Source organism: Prosopis cineraria, unplaced genomic scaffold (genome assembly GCF_029017545.1).
Source record: "Prosopis cineraria cultivar Desert tree isolate PC_DT_omini unplaced genomic scaffold, ASM2901754v1 PC8, whole genome shotgun sequence".
In the NCBI taxonomy this organism is placed as follows: domain Eukaryota; kingdom Viridiplantae; phylum Streptophyta; class Magnoliopsida; order Fabales; family Fabaceae; genus Prosopis; species Prosopis cineraria.
Window position 1 is genome coordinate 14765173 of NW_026555339.1, and position 22569 is coordinate 14787741.

General features: G+C 31.4%; 1 protein-coding gene and 1 pseudogene across 5 annotated transcripts; both read left to right on the forward strand.

The window, feature by feature from the left end:
• Positions 1 to 10559: 10559 nt before the first annotated feature.
• LOC129318607 (uncharacterized) lies at positions 10560 to 13018 on the forward strand. 5 transcript variants are annotated; one of them, XM_054963462.1, is made up of 3 exons: positions 10560 to 10719; positions 10965 to 11081; positions 12221 to 13018. In XM_054963462.1, exon 3 carries the CDS (start codon positions 12352 to 12354, stop codon positions 12814 to 12816), a length of 465 nt encoding a protein of 154 aa, XP_054819437.1. In that variant the 5' UTR covers positions 10560 to 10719; positions 10965 to 11081; positions 12221 to 12351; the 3' UTR covers positions 12817 to 13018. The 5 variants fall into 5 exon arrangements, with proteins under 5 accessions (XP_054819437.1, XP_054819438.1, XP_054819440.1 ...); XM_054963463.1 differs by having other exon boundaries at positions 10965 to 11029; XM_054963465.1 differs by lacking the exon at positions 10965 to 11081 and having other exon boundaries at positions 12221 to 12472; positions 12586 to 13018.
• Positions 13019 to 17635: 4617 nt separating this feature from the next.
• LOC129319023 (beta-galactosidase 15-like) lies at positions 17636 to 22207 on the forward strand (annotated as a pseudogene).
• Positions 22208 to 22569: the final 362 nt, after the last annotated feature.

Here is a 22569-nt window from a genome sequence, read left to right on the forward strand (position 1 = left end):
CATATGAGTTATTTACACTTTTTTTTTTGTTTGTTTGAGTTATTTATTCTTTATCTTTACAATTCTTTCTTTTCAAGCTTATATTCATAAATAGTGGCAAAGCCACATACAAGTGAGAGTGGGCAAATGCCCTTACTTGCTGGAAAACATTATATATAATGAGTATAGAATTTTAAATTGCGCACTCCTCCTCTTTATATTTTGCACCTAGTCTTTTAATATTTTGAATATTAAATTCATTTTGATTTTTTATCTAAGCTTGAATCCAAAATTTTCAACTTTTTAACTCAAAGTCCCATAATATATATAATTGTTTTTTCAATTATTAAATTATTTTTAAAATTAATTTTTTAAAAAGAAAATTGCATGCTAACCTAGGGTCTTGGCTCCACTGCTACTCATAAATCACTGTGTTCTCAAATAAAATGGCATTATTCAACATAATTTGTCTTTTTTATTCCACAGGATGTGGAAGAAAATAAGGTTATGTGATTGCCACTACTCCATTACATCATCCAACAGATTTGTTTGATTTCCATGTTTATACAAGCTTTACTGGTATCTTCTCGATGTATAATAAATTCGATTCTTTCAACCATACTAGTCCAAAAGCATTCATAAGTGAGTACACTGTTTGGCAAGAAAATGCTGGATTTAGAACCCTCTTGCCTGCCTTGGGTGAAGTTGGGTTTCTTATGGATTAGAAAAGAACAAGTTCATTGTTCTCTTGATTGTCAAATTTTCTTAATTATATTATTTATTCGGTTCACAATTTATATAATACTCATATGTTGATGAATATCCTTTCTTGCCACAATGCAGTAATGTTGTGGAAGTAGTCTACCATAGATGCACCACTTTTTTGTAAATATAAGTGCAAAAAGTAATATGTTCAATTTTTTTCTTTTAGAGCTTTTTTATATATTTTTGTATTTGTGTAATACAAGATTGAGATTCTATGATTCTATGCGGATATATAGGCCCAAATATTTCTTTAGGTTGTGAACAATTTTGAAGAATTCAGTGGAGTAAAACGCTCAAAAAATATATTCTCAATGCAACAATATATATACATGAAAGAGGGATCGGTAGATCCACTATATCAGTTAATATCCCTACAGTTAAGCATGAACCTTACAGAAATCACGTAAAATTTGTACAGCAAGAATGACGGAATATCTTGATCAATTGTATCTCTATATCTCCACTAATCTCGATGGATTCTATCATGCCCCCTCAAGTTGGTGCATGAAGGTTGACAATGCCCAACTTGCCCTTGAGATAGTCAAAACTTTCTTTGCCTAGTGGCTTAGTAAAAAATGTCTGTGAGCTACTCCCTCGTCTAGTTTTTAGTAGCTAAACTTCTTTGGAGTCATATCTTTCCCGAATGTAGTAACAATCCATCTCTACATGCTTAGTTAGCTCATGATATACTGGATTTCACATAATGTGAAGAGTAGGCTGATTATCATAATAAAGACGTCTTGCATATTGTTGCGTCACTCCTAACTCCATCATTAATCATCAAAGGCAGATCAACTCACTAACTGTATTTACCATGGCTCTGTGCTCAGATTCTACTGAAGAATGAGAAACCACAGAATGCTTCTTTATATTCCATGAGATAGGAGAGCCACCAATCTTCGCCATATATCCAGTATGAGAGCGTCTCTTAATGGGACACCTTCCCTAATTAGTGTCGCAAAAAGCCTCTAGCTCAAGGTCACCATCATTGCGTAGAAGGATGCCTTGACTGGGCATTGTCTTTAGGTACCTCAAGATATGCTCAACAGCATCTAAATAGATCTATCGTTGGTCTAAAGAGAACTGACTAAGGATATTAACAGTGTACACAATATCGGGATGTGTGATCATGAGATACATCAGCTTGCCAATCAATTTCCTGTACCGACTACTATCTACACTTCAATTTGCAATAGCTACATCTTCATCCTTTTTACAAACAACCAACCTATAGTTCTCTTCCATTGAAAAATCACAAAGTTGACAACCTTCTATCCCAACTCCCTTAATAAATATAAAGCATATTTTCTTTGAGTAGGAACAAAACCATAAGGAGCTCTTGTCACTTCTATGCCCAGAAAATATTTGATGAGACCAAGATCCTTAATTGTGAACTACTGATCAAGGTACTTCTTGATTTGCTCTATCTTCTCAGCATGTGTTCCTGCCAAAAGGACATCATCTACGTATATCAAAGCAATTAGGAACACATCGTCCTTGTTGTATATCATCAAAAAATGATCTACACATGATTGTACAAAGCCGATAGTCTTTAAAGCATGAGTAAATTTTGTATACCAGTTCCTTGACACCCGCTTTAATCCATACAGTGATTTCCTCAAACAGTAAACCCTATCATCACCTTTACGACTAAACTGCTCCAGAACTTTCATATATATCTCCTCATCAAGCTCCCCATACAAGAAAGCATTATTCATGTCAAGTTGATGCACAAACCATCCTTTCTTTGCTGCTACAGCCAGTAAGGTCCTTACGATGACAAGCTTTGCTATAGGTGTAAAGGTTTCATGATAGTCAACTCCCTCTTCTTGTGTGAATCTATGTGTAACAACTCGTGCCTTGGCAATATACTTACCAATTGGTTTGTACTTCATTTTAAACACCCATTTTGAGTCAACAATATTTTTGCCTTTTGGTGGTGTCTCTAGCGTCCATGTTCTATTCCTTTCAAGAGCTTCTATCTCTTTCCTTATGGCCTTATGCCATTCCTCATATTCTATAGCTTCACGATAATGTCATGGCTCTTTAATGTGGTCTATAGTAGCAAGAAAAGCCATGTGTGTATTAGAAAAACCATTGTAACTGACGTATTGTGCAATAGGATGAATTGTACTATTACTATTAGTGATATCATTAGAAATGGTTGGCTGGTGCAGTAAAGAAGGTGGCAGATTCACTTCATAGTCCTTTAGATGCTCAGGAATGGTTCTCACCTATTGATTTTGCCTTACTTCCCTTAATGCATCAACTGTTGCAGGTAGTTGAGGATAAGTTGAGACAGAAGAGCCTGATTGTGTGAGAGGTTGTATGATGAGGGGCCCAACAGAATTTTCAAGAGTAAAGCTCATTTGTTTGAAGACCTATTCATCATCAGTTGAAGAAGGTATTGGGTCATCATTAAGTTAGACAGAAGAGGTAAGGCCTCTCGTTCTGAAAGGAAATTCTCGCTCAAAAAATATCACATCTCGAGATGCGCATATTTGCCTTTTCTCTAAGTCAAAGACTTTGTAACCCTTTTGATCGATAGGGTAGCCTACAAAGACATATCATCGCCCCCTTGCCTTAAATTTATCTAAACTTGTAGGGTCATGCACATAAGCCAAACATGCCAAAGCTCGAAGATATCCATAGGTGGCTTATTTCCCAGTTAAGACTTCATAAGGAACCTTGTTTTCTATGGCTTTAGTTGGTAATCAATTATAAATGTGAATAGCTGTTAGGACACACTCGCCCCAAAAGTTCTTAGGCAAGTTTGCATAAAGACATAAAGTACGAGCCATCTCGATGATATACCTGTGCGCTCAACTACACCATTCTATTAGGGTGTGTAAGGGCAAGATGTCTAAAAAATAATGCCCCATTCTTCACAAAAACATTTGAGTTCAAAAGACTTGAACTTTATCCCATTATCAATTCAGACTTGCTTCACCTGTACACTGTATTACTTTTAGTAGTCTATCATATTGTGCCAAGTTAATACCAGGTGTGAGACTCTCATCGGAGTTAATAAAGGCTGCTTTTGGTCCACCCCTTCTATCGTTTCACTTTCTTTATTGGGCTTCTTCCAATTCGATGGCTATCCGTGAAGTTCAAAGCATTTGTCTTCAGTATGTCCTTTTTTGTGGCAATGTCCATATTGTACTCGATCACATTAGAATTCTCTATCTTCCTTGTCTAATCGTGCCTAAACTTGGAAAGCCATTGCTTCAGTTCCAACTCTTTATGTGGCTGACACTTGTTGTTGTTTTTCATCTTCCGTCACTAGATGATATGCTATACTTAGGTTCATGAGAGGCTTTGTGCTCAAAATATGCATTTTCACAATTGCAAACTCTTCATTTAAACCCATAAGGAAATTGTATACCTGCTTGTTGTCTCTTAAAGCTTCAATTTCTTTAGCTGTTTCACAACTGTAGCCACTACAAATGCACTGTGGCATGGGTGCAATGGTTCTCATTTCATCCCATAGTGCCTTGAGTCTCATATAATAAGCAGCCACTGATTGTTTTTGTTGCTTCAAACATGCAATATCATGCCTTAGTTCATATGCCCGTGGTGTGTTTCCCTTTTCGAAATGTTCTGCCAAGTCGACCCAGATTTATTGAGTAGTTTTAACAAATCTAATACTTGTGCAGCGCTCTTTAGACATACTACTCTTGAGCCACCCCTTCACCATCACGTCACATTACATCTAAAAGGATAGAACGTCGAAGTTTGATGCAAATTGTTTGATAGAACTGTCCACAAACCCCACCTTGTTCTTGGCCACTAATGCATTTGTTATGTCGGTGAGCCATTCCATATAGTTGTTTTTGCTTAGCAATTCACTAACAAAGACTTGCCTCAAGTTATCCAAAGCATAAGAAAGTATGGGGAGTTCAAATCAGGGACCTTACTTTGGGCCTCACCTACCATCTCCTCACGTGTTAGTGTTTGATCTTGATGTCAAAAAAATTCTTTGGGATTCAAAATTACACCTCTACTCTGATACCATAAAGAATTTAGTAGAGTAAAATGATCAAAAAATATATTCTCAATGCAACAATATATATATATATATATGAGAGAGGGATCTATAGATCCACTATATTAGCTAATATCCCTACGGTTATGCATGAACCATGTAGCAATCATTTAAATCTGTATAGCGAAAATGACAGAATATCTTGATCAATCGTATCTCTATATCTCCACTAATCTCAGTGGATTCTATCAAATTTGATGACAAGATTGCGACTCTTGTTATTACAATTGATAGCTTGGACTTGAAAGCAAATTTTTTTGGATCAACTTTTACATTGCTCACATATGCCAATATCAAGGATGAGAATTCCTTTATAATTCCAAGAAGGTATGACTTATGTAATTTTAAATTTTGTTTCATCTTTCATTTATAGGTAAATTAAATCACAAACATTTGAATCATAGGAAAATGAAATGTATGACAATGAGCCATGAGCCATCTACAATTCTTGAACATCATGATCCTTTTATTAAATTTTATGCAACGCAGTGGCCCCAACTATGAAATATTAACTCTATAACTACTAGTAATATTTATAGAACATGCGTTTGGATCATGCTCATTCCACAGTCATCCTCTTCCCTAAGTTTTTATGCCTCAAATGCATAGGTTGCACCACAAATGGGTCTACTTGAGAATCCTCGCTTTAATATGACTATCAAACTTCCAAATTCAGTGGCTTCATTTGAATTTCCAAAATGATCGACCAACTTGAAAATAAACTAATAAAGTATTTGAAATTGTTCACATATTGGACAGAACTAAAATATATAAATGCAAAAATGTAAGATGTCGACATTTGTGTTTTTTGCTTTTGTGTTACCATCCAATGTAAAGCATCAATCTAAATAGTGAAGTGCATGAGTTTTTCACACATTCTTGTATGTATGAGTTATTTATTCTTTCCCTTTACAATTCTTCCTTTGCAAGCTTATACTCATGAATCATTCCGTTCTCAAACAAGATGGCATCATTCAACATAATTTGTCTTATCTTTCCACATGATGCGGAAGAAAATCAGGTTATGTGATTAATTATTTGAAAAAAATAAAACAAATCATTTTTATAAGATTTCAAAGGTTTATACATTTTCTTAAAAATTGATTTGTTAGACATATAGAAATAAACCGGTAGTTATTTTGTGTCTAGTTATATTCTTAAAAGTGCTGTTGGCAAAAAAAAAAATCTTAAAAGTGCTCTTTTCATTATGTGAAAAGTGCATCAAAAAAAAAATCAGGAATTATCCAAAGTATGTCCTTAAAATAAATAGATTGCCGTGGCCAGTGACAGATCATCAAGAGAGGCACTAAAAAATTGGGGCTTTCTGACTTATCAGGAGAGGCTTGATCTTGATTTCGACAGCAACACTTCACAACGTTAGCATTATGTTATTCCTTAGCAGTGAGTGATTAAGGTAACGTTTGGTTATTAAAAAAAATGGAATGAAATTAATTAAAAAATCAATGCAAAAATAAACTAAGTCATTCTTTCTCCTCATAGTAGGTATAATAGAACTCATTAATATGTTCTATAAATGTGAGAATCACTACACCCTCTAAAAATTTTAAGAATCATGATTCTCAACCCATGAACTAAATTACCTTTTTCATTTATGAATGTGATTCATTTTTTCTTTTGTCATCTCATTTTTGTTTTTATTTTTTTAATTCATTTCATTTCATTCATTTCTAGTAATAAAACAAACTTAAGTTTCTTCTTGGTCTTCAAACAGTTTCCACTTCAGTAGACAATTGGAGTATTGCACACAGCTCATCTCGTCCTCAGATGCCAGCGCCTTGTTTCTGCGAACACAGTCGCAGAAGATGGAGCAAATGAAATACATGTTGTGAGAAAAGAATTAGAAGAGGAAAGAAAGAAACATGACAAGAGAGGGGGAAAAAAAGAGCATGAAAAAAAAAAAACCCATAATTGAATGCCAGTCAGAGCCCTCACTTAATGTTATAACTGGTAATATAGGTTGAGCTTGTAGGCTTAACCCACCAACCCACAAAAAAATATGGATTGGAAAAAAAAAATGGTTTATTTTTATGTGGGCGGGTTTTGAACTCACAAGTTAGCTGACTTATTATTTAAAAAGAAAAGATAGAAATTATAAAATCAATCTAAATTCTTAAATTCATTAAAATTTTAAAATTGAACTATCCAAAGCAATTTTGGATAGTTAATTTATAAAAATTTTAAAAATTTTTAATATTGAATTGGGTCATAAAATTAAATCTATATTATCTAAATTGATAATAAAATAAATTTATTAATTTTTTATAATTTTTATTTTAATAATTATATAATAAAATATAAAATAAAATTTGTTAAGCTGGACTGTCCAAAACCGAGACATATCCTTAACAACTAAACTAATTAACCTTCACTTGAGGGTAGAAAGCCTTTATCTGGACAACAAAGAAATGAAGAATAAATTTTCATTGCCTAGCTATACTAATTAACTTCTATAAATTTTCATTTGGACAACAAAAATTATGTTATAATCATTAATTTTATTTTAACTTCAGTCTTGCTACTAATCTAAACACATCTATGCTAAATTAAAGATTCATTAGATCTCCCCAATAAAACTATCTATTGAGATGATCTAGCATAATTAATGTTATTGTAGTTTCTGATGAAGCTTCTAACATTATAATTGATTAGAAAAAATCTTCATTTTGAATTGTAATTAAAATTTTTAATATATTTATTTGTGATTGATATATATTTATTTTAGACTATTAATATATTTTCAATTTGTATTTTTTGTAATGATTTAGAAAGAATTTTTTTCATTATTTGAATGATTAGTTTTTAGGGAGAAAATATGATTTTTTACCACAAAAAAAAAACAAGAAGTCAATTTGTAATTTTCAAAATTAGAAAAAAATACTCCTTCCATTAAAAAATGTAAGGCATTTTTAACTGAATTTCAACCCTCAATAAAATAGTTACTTACTTTCAAACTAACACTATCTTTTCATATTTACCCTTATTAAATACCCTATAATAAATATAAAGTCACTATTAGTATGGATACTTTTGAAAAAAAGATTATGATTACACTTCAAAATATTAACAATGCCTTACATTTTTTAACATCCAATTCTTTCAAAAATGCTTTACATTTTTTAACAAAAGGAGTATAAAAAATACTCCCTCTCTTAAAAAAGTAAGACATTTTTAATCGAATCTCACTATTTAATAAATTAAGTGGTTACTTACTTTCAAATTAACCCTATCTTTTCATATTTACTTTTATTAAACACCCTATAATAAAAATAAAGTCATTCTTTAATAGAGTCACTTTTGAAGAAAAAAAGCTAATGAATTCACCTCAAAAAACTAAAAATATTTTATATTTTTTAACATTTAACCCCTAACAAAATGTTTAATACAGGCAAAAATATAACCCATAAGATGTGAGTTTTGTCAACTTGACTTGTTAAATTCATAACTTGTAAGCTAGCTTGTGGGTTTTCTCATATTGACAACTCTACCTGATGCCGGTACTTATACCACATCTGAAATGAAGTTGGAGGAATTCGATATTAGAAAGGCGCATCTGGCTATGATTTCTTTGTCTTTTGTCATATGGAGATGATCGTACACTCGTCATCTCCCCTGCCTCACACTTTGCAACACAAATTTACTTTCCACGTACACACGCACACACGTTTGCAGGGAGCGAATGAGGGAGCTCAAAAACTCTAAACTCACACGACAAATAAAAAATAAATAGATAGAATAAGGTTAGGTAAGGGAGAGATCCTTGGGGGCTGGAAGAGAATAAATATTAAAATTAATGATAAAAAAATTAAATTTTAAAAATTGGAGCTTCACGTAGTGCAAAGTCAAAGGGTGAGTCAAACACAATGCACTCCCTCTTATTTTATTTTTAATATATTTTATTAAAATTAAAAAAATTTTAAATCTCATTAATTTTATTTTAAAATTTAACTTCATTAATTTTTTTAAATTTAATAAGTTTTCATCTTTATTTTTAATAAATATTTTTTAAATCTTATTATTAGTATTTTTATTCAAAATATTTAATAAGGGTAAAAATATAAAGATTAATATTAAAAATTGTCAAGTGTTTTATAAATAGGATTAAATTTTTTTCTTTTTCTCTACCTTATAAATAAAACTAAAGAAATATAAGTTAACACTGTAGCAAAAGCTAGCTCTATTCAAAAGAAGCCTTAAGCCCTGTTTGGTTCGGAGGGAAGGGGAGGGGAAATTTTTCCTTCTAACCAAATGAGAGCCCCTCCCCTCCAAATTGGGGGGGTGCCTCCCTTGAACCAAACAGATCTTGAGAAAATTTTAAAAATTGGCTGTGGCTGAGGGACAAATATGTCTTAAAATTTTATTAATGATACAATTTCATGAAACTTATTTCATTTCGATGGGTTTTTTTATTCAACCATTTTTGGTGGAATTTAATTTCACATGAAAATCAAATCCATCCATACCAAACTAATAGTTTTTCCCATTTCATAACCATTTTCAATTATGTTCTGAATTCTAACATGTCAAATGGGACAAGTATTTTATTTTGTTTGTTATATTGATAAAAGGTACAAATGTCCTCTAGCATTTTGTGCCATCCTTCTTCCCTTTCCTCAATACTTTCATATAATCTGTTTTATTGCACAAATTTTCTAATATAAATTAGATAGATTGAATCCCGTGCACAACTTTAATATAAAAAAAAAGTGTAAGAAGTAATTTAAATATTAATATTTACAAAATTTCAATATAAATGTTGCCTAATCAAAGTGCTTCAATGCATTCATCATGCAATGCATCACGCATTTGCCAATCGGCTCATGCGATGTAATTCTGCAAGGTAGCACAAACAAGAAGAGCAAAAATGGATCTTAGGCTTCGTCTAAAAGTGGAAGACCAAGCTAATTATGTTTTTTTAATTTTAAATTAAGTGGCATTAGAATCATTTTACAAAATATAATATAATGTTCGGAAAAATATTTAAAACTTCAAAGAAATTATCACATTTTATGATCCTTTTTTGTCATTCACATACAAAGATCCTTAATTATTATTTATTTATCTTAAATTATAAAATATTTTTGGAGGAGATTTAGTGTCTTAAAACATAAAAAATTTTGATAAAAATAAAATTTCATTAATAATATTTTTTTAATATTACTCTTCACATATGTTCTCTGCTTTTAATATTCTTTTATAAGTTGAATATTAAATAAATGGTTAATGAGCATCTTGAACTATGAACTCTTGAAATGAACAAAAACTCCTTTTAATTTATAAATTCCAAGCAAATTATCCTCCATCATTTTTTTTGTGTAATGTTGATCATTATATAGCCCAACTAACATGTTATGTGTGAAAAGAAAATTAGTGCCACACCAGCCTTTGATTGAGCTTATAAAATAAAAAATAATGACCATTATATGTTAATTAGATGCCGGGGGTAATTTGTTATTTAAGGAATAATTTGAAATTTAAGATATTCATTTTAAAAATTCAGGATTTATGATATTATTTGAGTAATAATTTAAATTTTAAAATATTCATTAGCCCTTAAATAAAGGACAAATGCAAAATTTTATATTTTTATTTTAAAAAATAAAATTGCAAAATAGGTTTAATATTAGCAAAAAATATATTTAATAAATTTTATTTTATTTATAATTTTTGTTTTAAAAGTATTTTATAAATTAAAACGGATAAATATTAATATTCTTAGAGGTCCCACATTTTTTCCTGAGCACCACTTTCCCATACTGCGCCCGCGCCCTCACCCTCCCTCACATCTCTCGCGACGTCGGACACGCCGTCGCCAAGCTCTTCCTTCTGCTTTCTTCCTTGACGAGCACGATGTGCACAGTAGCGTCGCCCTTCTGCTTCAGATTGACTTCGCCTTTAGCCTAAAGTGTGAGGTAAACGATGCTATAGTTGTGATCTGTAATTGGTGTTAGGAAATTTTCCATTCTTTCCCTTTGGCGTAGGTCCTTGCTGATCTGTTATAGGTAGCTGAAATTTTTTTTCGTCCAAAATTTTGATCGTTGATGGTCGCTGCTGCTGATTATGAAGTTTGTTGATTATTTTGTTGTTCTTCTTTGATGTTCGCTGCATTCCAATTTCCAGTGTGTTTATATAGGGTTCTTTCCTCTGTTCTCTTCAGGGCTAATGAATGATGTTGATCCTTCTGGTCCAATAAAATGTGCTACGAATGCGTGGGAAAAATGGGTGAGGTTTATGGTCTATTTTTAATGACCACATTCCCTCGGATTGAAACCAGGTGTAATTGCAACACACAGATCTCAGGGTTTTCTTTTTTTTTTCTTTGTTTGTTTGTTTGTTTTTTGCAAGACACAATCTAATTATTGTATTGATTTTGATCGGTTCGTACTTGCGTTGGGTATGTCAGCTGGACTTTTATGCTGTTCGCTTCTGTTTCATGTCGTCAATGGTGAAGTCTAACTAAGGCTTCATCTATAATGTTTCGTCTTGATTTGTGGGTAGTAAATTTTTTGCAGAATTCATGGTCCATTTTTGGGGAAACAAGGAAAGTCGTTATACGCACAATCAGTTTACCCTATTTTTTGTTCTCTCTCTCTCTCTCTTTTTGAATCGGTGATTGGGTTGAATTGCTTGAGTATTAGGCATTTAAGTTGTAGAAGCAAAAGAAAGGTATACAATTAAATGGGGATTCAAAGGAGAGAGATATTATAAATACCTCTATGATGTAGGAGCCTAGGAGGGCAGTTGCTGTTACACCCAAACACTTACATGATGCAAACACAGCAACTAGACAAGGTAATGTGTCAGAACAGAGAAATTTAAAAGATTAGAAGTAGGGAAAATTCTTAGAAATTGCTTAACTACACTGATGAATGCCCAGGGAACCAATGTTCACTAGGGGGGGAATCGTTCTTGCCCTGAAAATCCACCTATCAATGTGAATGTTACTGGGTTCTGCCTGCATTTGGGCCTACTGATCAGTCCAAGCAATCAGATAGTCATAGAGTTAAGCAAGGCACGTTCTTGTTGGGCACAAAGGGTTGACTCCCAGAGAACCAGCACAAAAATATTCATTTTTTGCATAGCCATATAGCAGAAGGTTACTGGATGGATAGCTCTGCTTCTCTTTCGCACCTATTAGTGTGTTGATATACAACAAACAAACTTTAAGTAGCTGTTAATAGTTATAATTTGAGGCCAGATGACTCTGGCTTGCTATCATTTGTTGGTGCTTCGCGGTTGATGGATACAAACCAGTAACTTTATCTTAACTATAGAATAAAGTACAATGATACTTGCATTCGGGTGATTTTACATGCTTTACAAAAGATTAAGGTATGAAATTTTAATTGTCACGATTTATGTTTTGTATTATTTTCATTAAATATCTCATGCTGATTTCTTGTTTGCATGCAGGAGAATCCAGAGTATAAGAAATTCATATATAAGCCACTTCCCTTTGTTCATGAATTAACCGAATCGTTCAAGGATATAATAGCACAGGTCACATATATACACTTGCTGCTGCTGATACATACAGTCTTGAAATGGATTTACAAGAAGGATTAGGAGACAACGATGAAATTCATGGGATGAGAGGTGAAGGTTCTGAGCTTGAACAAACGAATTTAAGCAATATTGGAGCACATAATGGTGTTACCAATTCAGGTAGGAAACGAAAGAGAGGTGAACATGGTGAGAAAAATAAAGAGAAGAAAAAGGAGAAACGTCCTGTCACGAGGGAAATAGCTGATTCATTAAATCGAATTGCGGATGCACAGGAGTCAAAAGCAGCTTTTATTCGGTCACTTCTTGCATCTGAATCCTCTGTTCGTGAAATTATAGCTGAAATCAGACAAATTGAGGAGATTGCAAATGATGATGATTGGCTTGGACGGTGCTGTACTCTCATGATGAATATGGATGCAAGGGGAATGTATTCAGCACTTAAAGATGACCGGGGAGTGCTATTGGCCTTCTTGAAGCAGGGGGCTTACAACCCACCAAAATAACTTAGTTCCACCTTTTCTTAGTTATGTATGATAGTTTCAACTTGGTTGAAATGATTTATTTTCCATCTTGTTCTGTGTTAGTTCCATGCGACGTAAGTGAACTTTGTTAAGAACTGGCTGACAAAAACTATGTAAGTTTTGTCTTGCATGGTATTTTATGCTACTAATGTTCTAGCTTATCAACTATGGCATTAATGTTTCAGTTGTGTTTGTGCATTAACTAGCTTATTTTTATCAATATTGATGGAGGACTGGATGGAAGTTAAGAATCTCTTTATAGATCGTTTTTAAGATGAAGATGAGGTTGAAGAGGTCACTACAATAGTAGCTAATTACTCGATGAAATATTTAGGTAAAGAATTAGTTTGGGAACAAGTCATGCATGGCTGCAAGAAATTTGGCTAGAACATTTTATTCATTGCTATGAGATATTTTGAATGGTTAAGGATGTCTTTCATGAACTTCGCAAGGAATTGGTGCTTCATGGTCTAAAATCAAGTAGAAGAATGGGGGCTCAAGAAATGGTTGTAATGTTTTTAAACTCGGTTGGACATGGGGTGGGTAATATGATGATACAAGAAAGGTTCTTGGAGCTGGTAGAGAATAGAAACTGTCCATAGACGTTTTGTAATGTATTTGGTGCTCGTCTAAGGTTAGCAAAACTAAGATGATTTGTGATATATAGGCCATTTTTCAAAAAATATTATAGGAGCAATTGGTATTAGGCATATAGTCCAATTTATTGGAAGAAAATGATATCCAACACAAGATAATGGTTGTGTGTAATTGGATTATTTGTTTCATAGGATGAAAAGGAAGTATATTTGATAAATGCCTCACAAATCTCCCCTTAAACTTCTTACATTTACTTCTAGGTATATTTGCTAGTCATACAATTTATGTACGTTTGTATTCATCTCAAAATAATTGATAGCACTTTCAGTGAAGGCTAGGTAAATATTATTTGGTGGACTAGCTATTCAATGCCAAAACAAATACCTAGGTCCTTATGCATAGGCGATTGGTATCACCTTACAAAATTTAGGCATTCATCATAATGGTGTTTTTAATTATTATTCTTGATTTTATTTATAAGTTATTTTTAGCATATTTTACTGAAATTAAGAAAAACATTAAACTTCATTGACTTTATCTTAAAAATCATTAAGTTTTCACTTCTACCCCCAATTAAAGACAAAGAGAATTTAACATATATTTTTTATTTGAAATAATGTTGATCACTATCAATACTGAGAGAACAAGTTGTAAAAAGGGAACAAGTTTTGGTCTTTGAAAATTGACAACTTTTTTTTTAAGTATTAACAAGTCATATTTTAATATTGACAAGTGATTGTTTAGAAATTAACAACCTGTCTACAATTAACGAAAACCCCTAAAAATATTTAAAAAATAAATTTATAACATATATATTTTTTATGTAACATAATATTAATCACTCGTCAATATTGAAAGAACAAGTTAAAAAAGAAAAATTAAATAAGTAAGCCTTGAAAAATTGACAACTTTTTCTTTTAAATATTATCGAGTGATGTTCAAATATTGATTGTTTACGTATTAACAATAATTTATCCAAAATTTACAAGAAATGATGGAGATGCTTGAAAATGAAATTATGATACATGTATTTGCACTATATAAATATAAGTATTTGTTGGTTCAATATTTTTCAACATTTCGGGGTGATCAAGGGGTGCCGGGGTTTGACCTCCAGCATGGTGGTGGTCCGTTCGTTGGCAAAGGTCGTTCTTTTTAATATATAAATCAAGGATATTTTTAGTATAAAAAAAGGATATTTCATTAATTTGACCAAAAAATTTAATAGGAATTGAGGTTTTTAAGCCTTCAAAAACGTTTGAGAAGCTATTGGGCTTTGCATGTAATTAATTTCATTTGGAGGGCTCCAATTGATATTTTCCCTATTTTGTTTAGATTACTTTTAAATTTCTTGTTGATTTCTTCTACCTCTGATTAATTGGTGGGAAAATTTTTAATATTTTTAATATGTTATTACATTCTCTCCCCTCTTAAAGAAAATTTGGTCCCTGAATTTTAAGGAATGTAGTTCAAGCATCTAAATAAAATGCTAAGCCACCTAGCATATTATTTCACAATTTTAATCCACCTCACAATTACTTCTTTCATTAATAAATGTAAAGAAATTTTAAGGGAACCTCATCCTTAAGAAATTAGTTAACAATCTTTCAACTACCACTACCTTTCCATTTTTATCCTTAAGTTTACATTTCAAATAGTTTAAATAAATAAACTTCAAAACTGTACTAGCAACTTGGTTGCAGAAAGCATTAATTCACTTTGTCTTCATGCTTGCATATACTCTATCTCTTTCGTACTCTCTCTCTCTCACTCTCTCATGCTTGAATACTGAACCGTCTGAAAAGTTGAAATATTTTTTTTTAGGACATTTTAAAAAAAATACATTAACTATACCTTAAAATATTAAAATACCTTATATTTTTAAATATTTAACTCTCTTAAAAATATCTTATATTTTTAAATGAATAGAATATGTAACCACCTTAGTAGCCATGTATTTTACCAGTCAGCTACAACTCTTCAAAATTAATAGTGTTATAATGATTTGTACTCTCATGAATGGATGACTTTATTATAGAAACTTAATTGTTATAAGAGTCCCATTCAAACAAAATAAATTATAGAAACTTTATTCCAAACTACGACAATATATAAGGATTTGTGGATTGATCTCTCATAAAAAAATGCACCTAATTTGGGGGAAGATGTAAATAGTTAATATTATATGCTTTTTTTTTCTTGCCAAAGGTACATGACATTATGTGTTTAATATACTTTTATCCAACTTTAAATGTTTAAATGAATTTTGATTGTTAATAATATTAGTAATAGGAGTTTATTAGTTTTATGATAAACAATATCTAGGAAAATTCTCGACTTAATTAGAAATAAGTATTTTAAATATATTAAATTAAGTATATAATTTTTATCCAATCACACAGACACACACATATCAAATTCTAGCTAGAATGATAGATCAATCTCTAATAAAATAGTCTTTTTGCGATTTCAAAACGTCCTTTTATTAAGGAAAAATAATAAATGATTCGTTTATTAAGGAAAAAAAAGCCCAAGAAAATTTAAATATTTGCCTTCTTCAACTCTTTGTCGGAATACGAATTAATTAACAAGGATATTGGCATTAACACAAAGCATTTTGTTTGCCTAAACAGTCATCGCAGTGGCCATCATGATTGTTGCCACTACATCATTAGTTAACCAAATTATAATCATAATTATACATCTTTAATTATTGAATCTCAATAATAAACTGTAGTTATTACCTACAATAAATTACTTTTTTCATTTATGATTTATAATAAAACTGACTCTTGTAAATTTTTCATTGACGTTACAAATATCTTGATTGTATTTTGTAGATTTTTATATTATTTATCTATATATTGACAGCAAAAAATAAAAAATCACAAGTGATTAGTTTGCGATTCATAAATTACTCTTGTAAGTTTCCAAAATAATCTCTAGTAAATTTTCTTGATTTTTCAAGTGGTTAATTTGTATATTGGTTGCAAAAATATTGAGATTCACAACTAATTCTCATAAATTTTTAATCGATATTACAAATAATTTTAAGTATATTTTGTTGGTTTTTCAATTGAGTATTTCATTTTTTTTATTACAAATAAAAACTATGGTCTATTGTTAAGATTTCAATAATTTAATATTTGTAATTGTCATTAATATTTTTATGGGGTCCTTAATTATCATTTTTCCTAAATTTTAGGGTATATATTACTCCTTCCATCCCTATATATAAGATATTTTCAACCAAATCATGTAAACTAATAAAATTTGGTTATCTACTAAAAAGTACAGTAATATTTCAGTTTTGTCTTTAATTATTGTAAATAAAAAATGAATTTTTTTTAAAGTAAATTTATAACTACTTTTTTTTTAGTATAATAAGGGTATAATAGTTTATTTATTAAAAAATATGTTGTCAATCTCTTATATTTTGGGAAAAAAATGTTTTAGTGCAATTAGTACCAGGAGGATGGTCTATATTGCTCCTATCATGATGGTCCATTCTAGCTTTTTTCTTTTTCTAGTGAAACTGCTGATGTAGTATTATTGAATATTTACATGACTGCTAGAGTCATTATGATTTATGATTATGTGATTTTCTCTCAAAAATGCATTTGATTTGGTAGTCTTGATCCAATTTACATTCCTTTTTTATCCCCTATGAATATTAAATTAATTCATGGCATTTATTGTGGGATACACACAGAAATTTATAACATTTTATTGATTTTATTATTTTCATTTGTATACTTTAATTAGGAAATTTACAATTTTTTTATTGGAAAACAAAATAAATAATCCTTTTATTAAGAAAAAGAATATCCTAAGAAAATTTAAATTTTTGCCTCATCCGAATCTTTGTCGGATACCTCCACGCCGCCTCGCCAAGATTTGCTGAACTTTCATCAACAAATTTTGACATCTTGTACTATTAAGGACAGATTGATTCACTTTAAATTTAAATATCAAAAGCATAAGGATAATCGTAAACTGATTATCTAAAATTGGACTTAAAAAAAACCAAAAAGAAAGAAACAGATTACTATTTTTTTAAAGAAAAAGAAACAAATATAAACAAAGTCGGATAAGTGTACGTTTCTTCTTCTATATAAACTCTTCAGTCTCTGCATTATTATTTTCACACACATTCTCTTCTCTCTTCTCTTCTTCGTTCGTTCTCTGTTCTCTCCAAGTCACTATGGCTTCTGGGAAAATCTTCTTTTCTCTACTCTATTTTCTCGGTCTTTTTGCCCTTCTCACTAATGCTGTTAATGTTTCTCACGATGGAAGAGCTTTCCTTATTGATGGCCAACGTAAGATCCTTATTTCTGGCTCAATTCACTATCCGAGGAGCACACCTGAGGTACGTATAATGCTCTCTGAATTTTCCATCTGATATTATACGTATTCTATGAAGCACTGATATTTGAAAAAATAAACAAACCTGTATATTTGGTATGTATTCGATATATGACACATGTAAGATTTGTATTACAATTTTTTTTTATATTCACTTGAAAACTAAAAAAAAATTAATATTTTTTATATTACTTTTGATTTAAAACTTAATATACGCTTATTCCTATATCATAGAATGTTGAAATATTATATATGCACTCTACTCTAAAATTTTGAAAATTGTTGTATCATGTATCATATCCAATGCTCTTATCTATATCGATTCTTCTGATAACTTGTATCATTATTATCTGTTAATCATTAAATAATTAGTGTGTTTGCTTATATTATTAAAATGAGTTTTTTTATATGTTTGTGTTGTAGATGTGGCCTGATTTGATTGAAAAAGCTAAAGAAGGAGGGCTCAATACGATTGAGACGTACGTCTTTTGGAATGCTCATGAATCAGTTCGTCGTCAGTATGATTTTTCTGAGAATAATGATCTCATCAGATTTCTCAAGACCGTACATGAGGCTGGACTTTACGCTATTCTTCGAATTGGTCCTTATGTTTGCGCTGAATGGAATTACGGGTAATTTTCTAATTAGTAATTAATTTGCCTTTTTTTCCTTATTATTATTCTTAGTTTTTCAACATTATATTTCTTAATTGTTGTCTCTTTTGGGACTGTCAATTTCAGGGGTTTCCCTGTATGGTTGCATAATTTGCCTGGTATTGAGTTGAGAACGGCAAATAAAGTGTTCATGGTAATTAAGTTATTAATTAATTAAATTAATTATTCTTTTTTACTTTAATTTATATGATTTTGTATATATTACAAAAATAAATTATTGGTAAATTGTTTTTATTTGGTTTCACAGAATGAGATGCAAAATTTCACTACCTTGATCATAAATAAGATCACAGAAGAGAAGCTTCTTGCTTCTCAAGGTGGTCCCATAATTATCGCGCAGGTACAATGTCGTTCATGAGTTAATTTTTTTTAAAAAAATTACAAAATTATAACACCAATATAACTTGTTAAATTATTATTTTTTAATTAACAGATAGAAAACGAGTTTGGGAATGTGATGGCTCCTTATGGAGATGATGGAAATGTGTATTTAGATTGGTGTGCTGCTATGGCAGAGTCTTATGATATTGGAATTCCGTGGATCATGTGCCAACAAAGCGATGCTCCTCAACCAATGGTAAAATTAATTAATTAGTTACTTAAATGTAAGAATTTTTTCCCAAAATTTTCATATCAATGATCCTTTTTCTAATCATACTTTAAATTGATTTCCTTTAACAGATCAACACGTGTAATGGTTATTACTGTGACCAGTTCACACCCAACAATCCCAATAGTCCTAAGGTTTGGACTGAGAATTGGGTAGGATGGTATGTTCAAAATCACTCTGTTTTTCTTTAATTTTTGTTAATTAATGATTAATTATTTATATTTTATATAATTTTAATTTCCATGGTTACAATTAAAGGTTCAAAAGCTGGGGTGGTCAAGATCCTCATAGAACAGCTGAAGATGTTGCCTATGGTGTGGCTAGGTTCTACCAAACTGGTGGAACCTTACAAAACTACTATATGGTAAATAAATTTGCATTTAAATATATTAAAACAAACTACCTCTGAGATTTTGATTCATTAAATATTGTGTTTGTTACAGTATCATGGTGGAACCAACTTTGGTAGAACTGCTGGTGGTCCATACATTACAACCTCGTATGACTATGATGCTCCTCTTGATGACTTTGGTAATGAAGATTACATCAATTTATTTTTTCTACAATTTTTTCGTTCAACATAACTTTCGATGAATGTGATAAAATCGGTCTGACTTTTTGATTCATAAATTTGCAGGAAACATTGCTCAACCAAAATGGGGCCATCTCAAGAAACTCCATGAAGTTTTGAAATCAATTGAGAAAAACCTGGTCTATGGCAATGTAACTGAAATTGATCTCGGCAATTCTGTTAAGGTAATAAATAAATTGAGAATTTTATATATATATATATATATATATTCATTGTATTACGGTTAATAATGTTTGATGTTGAAAATGTTGTAGGCCACTGTGTATGCTACAAATAGATCTTCAAGTGTTTTCTTGAGCAATAGCAACACTACTGATGATGCAACTTTCACATTTAATGGAAAGCAATACACTGTTCCTGCTTGGTCTGTTAGCATTCTTCCAGATGGTGAAACTGAAGAGTATAACACCGCAAAGGTGAGATATTTTTTTTTTGTATGAAATTCCAATTTAATTTATCTTGGTTACCCACGGACCTAACCTGATAAACTTGGGTCAACCGATGGAGACTATTGTTCAATCAGACCCAAACAATGGTTCAAATTAATGAACTAGATTGTTGGGTTGGTCGAAAAACCAGACCCAAGTAAACCCCAATCTTGCCTTATATGAATGTGTCTTATCGACAATGAATCTAATGTGTGTATTTGTGGTTAATTAGATTAATGTTCAAACCTCTGTGAATGAACATTGGCCAAATGAAGCTGAGAAGCAACCAGAATCATTGAAGTGGGTTTGGAGGCCTGAGAATATTCACGCTGCTCTTAAAGGCAAATCTCATTTTTCTGCCAAAAAGCTCATTGATCAAAAGGAAGTCACTAATGATGTTAGTGACTATCTTTGGTACATCAATAGGTAATTAATCATACTCACTTGATCATTCTTTCTTTCTCTTGATTTATTCTCTCTTTATTGTTCCAAGCGCGAATGTCTAACAATTTTTTTTTCCTTCTTTGATAAAGCCTTCATCTTGACAAAGATGATCCTGTTTGGAGCAATGATATGTCTCTAAGAGTTAACACAAGCGGCGAAGTAATTCATGCATATCTCAATGGGCACCATATTGGTAAGAATTAAAGAACATTATCTTATGCTACTTTATTTACTCATAGATTAAATATAATCATTTTAGTTATTAACATCATATGTGTATCTTTGTTGATGGATATAGGAACCCATTGGAATACATATGGCATTCTTAATGACAAAGTTGAATTTAAGATTAAGTTGAAACATGGAAAGAATGTAATCAGTTTGCTCAGTGTCACTACTGGACTACAGGTATCATCATATTATATTTATGCAAGTTTGTATACTGAACCAATTATATAATTCATTGATTTATAATAACGTAAGTCTTTTGCTTGAACAGAACTATGGGTCATTCTTTGACACATGGCATACCGGTCTAGTTGGACCGATTGAGTTGATCGGAAGAAGGGGTGACGAGACTATCATTAAGGACTTGTCTTCTCACAAGTGGCATTATAGAATTGGGTTGGATGGTTGGGATAAAAAGTTCTTTAGCGAAGAGTCATTTTCTAATACTAAATGGGCATCAGACCCATTACCCACAAACAAAAGCTTCACTTGGTACAAGGTACTTGATAATTTTAAGTTTGTTATTCTTTTGATATACCCAATATATCCAAATATACAGAAACTGACTTATTTATAATCTTTGATGAAATTAATTAAATGTTAGACCACATTCAAAGCTCCTCTTGGAAAAGACCCAGTAGTGGTGGATTTGGAAGGACTTGGAAAAGGGTTTGCTTGGGTTAATGGTCATAACATTGGTCGCTACTGGCCTGCCTACTTGGCCGCAGAAGATGGTTGCAGTACTGATCTTTGTGACTATCGTGGGGAATATTCTGCCACAAAGTGTATTTTTAACTGTGGAAAGCCTACACAAAAATGGTTAGTTAATTATTAATTATTTTTGGCTTTTAAAAATATTTGGATTCCTTACCATCCATATATAATTTGAACGATCTGTATCATATTTTACCTAATTAAATATATTTCTTTCAGGTACCATGTTCCTCGATCGTTCCTTAGAGACGGTGACAACACTTTGGTTTTGTTGGAAGAGATGGGTGGAAATCCATCATATGTGAATTTCCAAACAGTTAGTGTTGGAACTGCTTGTGGAAATGCCTATGAGAATCACACATTGGAACTATCTTGTCAGAGTCGTCCAATTTTTGCCATTAAATTTGCCAAGTTTTGGAAATCCTCAAGGCGCATGTGGTTCATTCTATAAAGGAACTTGTGAAAGCAACAACGACTCCTTGGCGATTATAGAAAAAGTAATCTCTTTATTTGACACAAATTCTATATTACATATTTCATGCATTCGTGTATATATATATTCAGTGATCTCATTGATTAATTAATTAATCTTCATTTTCTTTAAATTTTGCAGATGTGCGTGGGCAAGCTGATATGCTCTATTGATGTATCAGAGAAGACATTTGGGACAACAAATTGTGGAGATATTACTAAGAGGCTTGCGGTGGAGGCAGTTTGCTAGAACTTCTAGTTTATTCATAGAAAAATTTAGGTTATACTTATTAATTATGTTTTAGTAGTAATTTTTAGGTTTGTTTTTATTTTTATTTGAATTTCCTTTTTTTATTTAAAGATTAGTACGTCAATCCAAATTAATATTTCAAGACTTTTCAAATAATATAATTGTTATGCAAATATTGTATTTTTCTTTCTCTCTCTATTGTGGGTATACGATTTGTGGTTATAATAATTTTTTTCCGAGAGAAAGCAGCGAAAATGACTCTCAAACTGTGTATGATTTCATATCAAGCAATTGTCAAGTTCAAGAACAGACTATGATGTAGTAAATTCCAAAAGGTCGTCAACATAGTTTGACGCCTCTGT

What these genes read in the sequence shown, in the direction of transcription:
- LOC129318607 (XM_054963462.1), top strand. Translation starts at nt 12,352, where the DNA reads ATGGATTTACAAGAAGGATTAGGAGACAACGATGAAATTCATGGGATG.